The following is a 6,972-nucleotide window of genomic DNA, read 5'->3' on the forward strand; positions in this document are numbered from 1 at the left end:
ATGACAAAGTTGGAGACACCATTAATTTTCTTTTTGTAAATTTTCATCTAAATTATTTTTTTTGGGATATCATAAATTCTTCTCAAAGCAAAAAGTCTTCTCCCTTATATTTGATTTTTAACATTTTTTTCTTCTCAAAATTGTAATTCTTTATAAAAATCAAAATGCAATTAATGATATTTTTTCTTTGTACCTCTACAGAGTCACAAACATGCATTAGACGAATTTTACTTTTTCTAAATAAATTAAGAGTAAATTATAGAGTATAAACTTATCTAATTTTAGTATTTTTTAATATGTGTGCTCGACCAAACATTAAGGATGGAGGAAGTACATCATACCCTTTAAAAATGTACTACCTTCTCATTTATATATAAGACTTTATAGACTATATCACATGAATTAATTAGAAAGTTGCCTGAAGTATTAAGTTTGTTAGCAATTTGAATTATTTCATTAGTTTATTCTTGAAGAGAGAAAATTAATTTACATTTCATTGTAGTATTTATTTATTAATTATAGAAAAAATAGATATTTATAATTAATAAACAAATCATTAATGCAATTTAGAAATTAAAATATTTTACAAAAAGGAATACTTTAAGAATAATATTATTAAATACGGTAGTAGTTAATGAAGATTAGCTTATATTTTAAACCGTGAACAGTTGAATTTTTTTGTTGCTTATATAATATTTGAGATCGAGGAGGGAGTAATCTTTATTGCCTTGATTTCCTCTTTCTATAAATTAAAAGGTTCAAAAAGAAAATTTAAAGTATAGCTAATATTTCAACAATACAAAAAAAGTATGTTTAATTGCAGTTTTGGTTCCTCTATTTTAGATGAATCGCAAAAGTAGTCCCCCATTTTATTTCTCCCTAGTTTTGCTCCCCAAACATAATTTTGATCCAAAACTTGATGAAGTTTTATTTTTTCAAGTCACACCACACCATTTATAATCATAGATTTCAGGTAAAATTATTGCACCACGAGATCTTAAGGCATAATGTGACATAAATAAACGCAAAAAATATGAAACTTAATCAAGTTTTAGACCAAAATTCTGTTTGGGGAGAAATAAAATGGGAGAATTACTTTTACGATTCAGCTAAAATAGGGATACCAAAACTGCAATTAAGTAAAAAAAAAAAGTATCAAATAATTAACTTTTCCCTTCTTCCCCTACTGTAGAGGGTGGTTTAAGACAACTTTTTGGTTTAGAATCATTCCTTCAAATTGTTTTTTCTTTTTATTTTATCTACATAAGTGGTTTTTTTACAAATTTGAAATTTTTTTTCCGTATTTTTTATTGTGATTTCGTTGTTTGAGTGCAATATTTTTGGATTTTTCCCGTCTTGGTGTAGTGCATTTTTCTGTTTTAATGCGGTATTTGTTTTGGTTTAGATCGATAGAGTAGATTTGATCAATTATAGATTTCAATAAATGACTTTAGCGTCATCAACGCTACAAATCCAAAAACATATGTATTCCGAATACTTAAATTTTGTCATATTTGTAAGTATATGATGTCGTTTTATACTATTAACTTAAGTATTGTGAATTTGTTCGGAGATTTACCTTTGATGTTTTTAACAAATTTGAATTTGTATTCTATTATTTGAATCAATGAATATAATTTCTTTTAATCAAAAGAATAAACAAATTAAAAGATTTAAAAAGATAAATTTTATTTAATGGTCTTCACATTTATTAACAGTTGCACCATATAGTATCGGAAGATAATAGGTCCATAGAAGCATTCGCGAACCATGTAATTAATCTTTCAAATTTCAATGAAAGCCAAAGGATAGCATGCAATAATATACACATATACTAATCTACTAAGTAATTATTTGGAGAAAAAGTTACTTTGACTAACTACATATATGTCATGTATATGCATGCTTCATACCATATTAAGCATTTAATTTTCATATAATAATGATGAATACAGTACAGGGACTTACTCAATATTGCAAACTCAAAATTCTTCCTCAAACTTCATTCTAAAATACTCATTCAAATAACAAAATACACCCCTTGAGTCATAAAGACCATATGGAAGGGTTAAAACTTAACTTACGTACCCAAGAATATATATGATGGACAATTGATAACAAACAACCAGAATTTCCATGACTTTAGCTAGCATCAAGTAGCACATCCAAGGCCTAGCAATTCAGATTCAATAGAAACAAATTTCGAATTAATCTGAGATCAATAACAAAGCACAACCCAAAATTAAATTATTTTATAATTTTTTGTGGCATATATGAAATATACATGTCCTGAAATCATGATTATAAATTGCAAAATATAGATAAATATAAGTGTTACGATCATAAATTATAACACAATTATAGATACTTAACGTTTTTGCGAGTGCTGTCTCGTAGACAACAATTTAAAATCATGATTGTTTTGTGTAAATAGTTCAGTTTGTGAGTTAAAAGACATTGAAAGGGATAAGGAATTCGATCTTTGTTACTAAGATTTTCTCATTTTTACTAACAAATTAACCACTAACAATTTTGACTATAAAAAAAAAAAAAAAAAAAAAAAAAAAAAAAAAAAAAAAACTTAAAACCATGATGGTAGTATTGCAAGATCTTTTTTGAAAAAAAAAAGAAAGAAAAGAAGAAAAGAACAAGAGACTAGCTGTAGTTATCCAAGGCCTAGCAACATATATATTCAGCTTCAGGACACTAAAAGAAATTTAGGAGTTTGAGATCAATAACGAAGCATAACCCAAATTTAAATTACTACTTTAAAATGAAAATATAAGCAAAAAAAAAACATCTAAAAAGGTGATGTATTTTGTTTTTAACTTTTAATCACATACATCGAAAAATTTTGTTTATATTTCATTCTGAAGACCAAATACATCAACTTTTTAATATTTTGCGCGTGTATATTTTCATTCCGAAGGGAGTAATGCATAAAAAAATAAATATATATATATATTTAAAAGAAAATATCCTAAAACCTAATACAATTTGTATAACTCAAATTACAAAATGTTGTGTTTCAACTACAACTCTAAAAGGAATTGCAAGTTTTCTAGTACAAAGAAGATCAAACCTTTTAGCCAAACAAATTGAAGCCCATATCATGAAAATAGGATTGTAGTTGTAATGATACTTAATATCATGAAAACATACAGTCTACAATTATCGATATAATGTCATAGTAAAGGAGAAATATTGTGTCCCTTAATCTAACATCCTACAATATTCGATTGCACCAAAAACATAAAGAATTTAAAAACAAATTGAGAAACTTTCAAAAACAAATCCTTGCAATTACAAACAACAATTTAGAACAATAATTGTGGTATTGACTAACCCCTTGTTGGAAAAAATGTACAAAGAAACTTTTTCCCTTGTATTGTTGATATAAAGAATTGTATAAGAGTTAGTACCTTGTACTTCATTTAATAAAATTTTGGTTATAAAAGAAAGTTGTAAAAAATGCAATATTACACATATAGTATGGTCAGATGCCTTGCATTGCAGTGTTAGGTGGTAGAAAGACTGTTTTCATGTACGGAAATCAGAAATATATATACACATAACAACAAGAAAATGAACATTAATATTATGTGAAATTGGATATAAAAATAAATATTGTTGGAATAAGACAATACTTTAAGAAAACAAGAGATTTTAGGTTCTAGAACACAACACCACCATACAAGACTCATGAAAAAAGCATCTAATGTTATTTTTCATCCATATAGATCTTGAATCATTTTCCCTCCATATATACAATTTCACCACACAAAAATATTTTAGTTGAATTTAATTTAAATGCTTGAACTTAATTTATATTATTTGTAGTAGTAATAATATCCTTTATGGAAGCCACATTAAGGTCGTGCGAATATATACTAAAAGAAGTAAGATCTTGTGTGCAAAATATATTAAAATAAATAAAATAAATTAAATATTGTTCCAAAAAATAAAATATTAGGAAATGAAGGAAACTTGATAATATTGTCATCTTGCATGAGGAAGCGACAAACATAAAACTGATGAAATACTACCAGCTAGTTACTCCACTGTATGTTCATTATAAAGAGAATAAAATAATAATAGAAAGTAAAATATTTATTGTTTCTTCAAAATTTATAACAAGTATAGCTACAAATATACATAAATACGATTTAGGGTTTTGAAGTTTATGAATTAGGGTTTGATATGGAATCAAATGTAGATAGATGCATTTGCAAAAATGAAAATAAAACATATTATAATTAAACTTTAAAATGAATTGTACTGTGGCTTGATGGGATCAATGATTTTTCATTTCTTGCTACAGAAAATTCTACTAGTAGAGACTCAACTATACCGAATCCACAAACTAGTTTTTGTTAATTAATTAATTATTCAATTATGTCTCTGTTATTGTAGATAATTACAATGTTAATTATTAAAATGAAACCTTACTTTTCCATGTCAACTTTTGAAAAGAAAAACTCACAAGAAAAATTTATAACACACTGAAGATTCTCTATTTATCCATAATTTTTATAAATAGTTTTAAATTATAATCACTATTAAATTTTATTTTAAATTTTGACATTGTTAAAAAAAAAATACAGACAAATGCGGTCGATGTGATAAAAATGATATGAGTTGCAATATATTAGTACATAGATTTCTAAAACTTTTTTATTTCAGTATTTTAAAACTAGATTTTTGTATATATTTTTTAAAAAATAAAAATAAAAAATAAAAATTTAAGAAAAACTTACCATACATGTTGATGAAGAATCCAAGAAGAGGGGAAAATATAAACTTGACTACATAGGTAAGTTTGAGGTATCCCCATTATGTTTGATTGCAATTCTCTTCTTCTTTTTCTTCTTGTAAGGAATTCCTCTTGCTTTAGCTTGAGAGTCTCTCACTTCACGAAGATAGATTCTAATGGAACCACTAGCAAAAGGATTAGTCTCAGGTAATCCTCCATTTTCTTCATAAGCAGCTCTTAATCTTCCAATAAGTGCATCAAGGCTTCCCCAAGCTTGTTTTAGAGGACAAGTACAAGGACCAGGTGGTTCAACTTGACCAAAAAAGAGACAACCTTGTAAGTGCACTTTGGTTTTTCCAAATTGGTCTAAGTACCTTAGAAACTCAAGAACATGGTTTGAGTTACACTGTGAGAGTGCAACTGGTGGCCTTTGATTCCTTAAGTATTGTCCAAAAGTGTTCCAATCTCTTCTCTTTTGAGATTCGTATCGGCTAAGTGGTATCTGTTGTTGTTGTTGCTGCTGTTGTTGTCGTTGATGATCGCCACCGCCGGTGGCATCACCTATTGTTGAAGTGGAAGATCTTGATGATCCTTCTACTATGTCTTTTCCTTTGTTGGACATATCTTCTATAAAGATTAAATCATTTAGTGTATTTCTTTATTATGAAAGGGAAGTTTTTTTTTTTAGTGTGGTGTGGAGTGAGAAGATGGAAGAGAAGACAATAGAGTAGAAGTGGAGGAAATTTAAAATTAAAAAAAAAAAAATTTGGGGTATCACATCAAAGGGCTAATGAGGGGACAATGTATGGGACCAATGAAAGTGCTTTAGCCTTTCTTTTTCTTCATTGCCTACATTATTTCTTGCTTTAATGGTACTATTAGTATTAATCATACTTTATTTATTTTTTCTTCATATAATTTTTTATCATTGTGTTTCCATCATCAAAGCAATTATTAATGGGTGATTTAGAGTAATTAGCACTATGCTTATTGCCCTTGTGACTATTTAATAACACTCTAGGTTATCTAGTGTTTAGAGGCTTGTTTGCCACGTATTAGTAAATTTTTAGATTAAAAGGTAAACTTAATGGTTTCCGTGACCTATTCTATAACATATATATTGATCACATGGTAGATAGTATATGCCATATGGTGTCACATCTCTTTCACATACTCATCAACCATACAAACTTTTCAAATTAGATTACCTTATGCAATTTCACTTATAAAAGGAAATTAATGGAGCTAGCTTTGATTCAAGAGTTTTTAGCAAAATCATATATCAAGTATTTTAAGATTTTTCCAATTTTAGTTTCAATAATCTAAGAGCTTTTTTTTTTATTTATAAATAAAAAATACATAAGAAAAAGACATTTGTTTTTCTTGTTGGTGTTTCTTTACAAGTTACATGAATAAAATTGTTTCTCTAACGCGTAGTTTTGGAAAGAAGTAAATTTTAATTCAAGTGGAAGAATAGTTGTTATTGCTTGCATAATTATTCAAAGTATCTTAATCTGATAAATAAAAACCCATGTGCACACGCGTGAGACCCATTTGCACTTAATTATGTTTTATCATTAATCACAATACTTTTTATTTTTTAGATAATTATTCTCAATACTTAAATAAATTGCTTTTTTTTTTTTTTTTTAATTGTGGTCAGGTGATTTTTCATCAAGATTTAGGTCTTCTTCGTTTCCATATTCTTATATTTTATTGACAAGTCATGAGTATAAAGCTAATTGTATAATTATGTTTTGATACAAATATTTTATATGTTTTGATAAATGTTCAATTACTCCTAGATCTTAATAGACAACCGTCACCAAGAAGCTAATTTTATATGCAAACATGTACAGTCATAGAATTTAATATTGGTAATTCTTTTTTATGTATAAATGTATATTATTATTATTTTTATAAGCTAACATACATAATTTAGATGAATAGATACTTCAATCCTTATACAAATGACGAAAGAGCTATAAGGATGAAAATTCATGTTATGTTTAGTTAGAGAAACATGCCAATATCATGAGAACAAAAATATATAATCATAACCCTTGTATTTTTAATTTAAGAATGATTTGTTAAGAGTCTCACATTCAATTAGATAAATCGATTTGTAAGTGATTTGCCAATATATTTGTAAGTGACAATGGTCTTCATTTTATATATTGATTTTATATAAGTTAGGTTTAATTCAAATTTTAATAATA

General features: G+C 26.7%; 1 protein-coding gene across 2 annotated transcripts; it reads right to left on the minus strand.

Annotated features, from left to right (window-relative positions):
• Nucleotides 1-1,899: 1,899 nt before the first annotated feature.
• LOC101497242 (protein LIGHT-DEPENDENT SHORT HYPOCOTYLS 7-like) lies at nt 1,900-5,524 on the minus strand. Of its 2 annotated transcripts, none has more exons than XM_012712527.3 (2): nt 4,763-5,524; nt 1,900-2,172 (listed from the first exon to the last, which is right to left on the minus strand). In XM_012712527.3, exon 1 carries the CDS (start codon nt 5,373-5,375, stop codon nt 4,806-4,808), a length of 570 nt encoding a protein of 189 aa, XP_012567981.1. In that variant the 5' UTR covers nt 5,376-5,524; the 3' UTR covers nt 1,900-2,172; nt 4,763-4,805. The 2 variants fall into 2 exon arrangements, with proteins under 2 accessions (XP_012567981.1, XP_004489028.1); XM_004488971.4 differs by having other exon boundaries at nt 4,758-5,513.
• Nucleotides 5,525-6,972: the final 1,448 nt, after the last annotated feature.

Source organism: Cicer arietinum, chromosome 1 (genome assembly GCF_000331145.2).
Source record: "Cicer arietinum cultivar CDC Frontier isolate Library 1 chromosome 1, Cicar.CDCFrontier_v2.0, whole genome shotgun sequence".
Lineage (NCBI taxonomy): Eukaryota > Viridiplantae > Streptophyta > Magnoliopsida > Fabales > Fabaceae > Cicer > Cicer arietinum.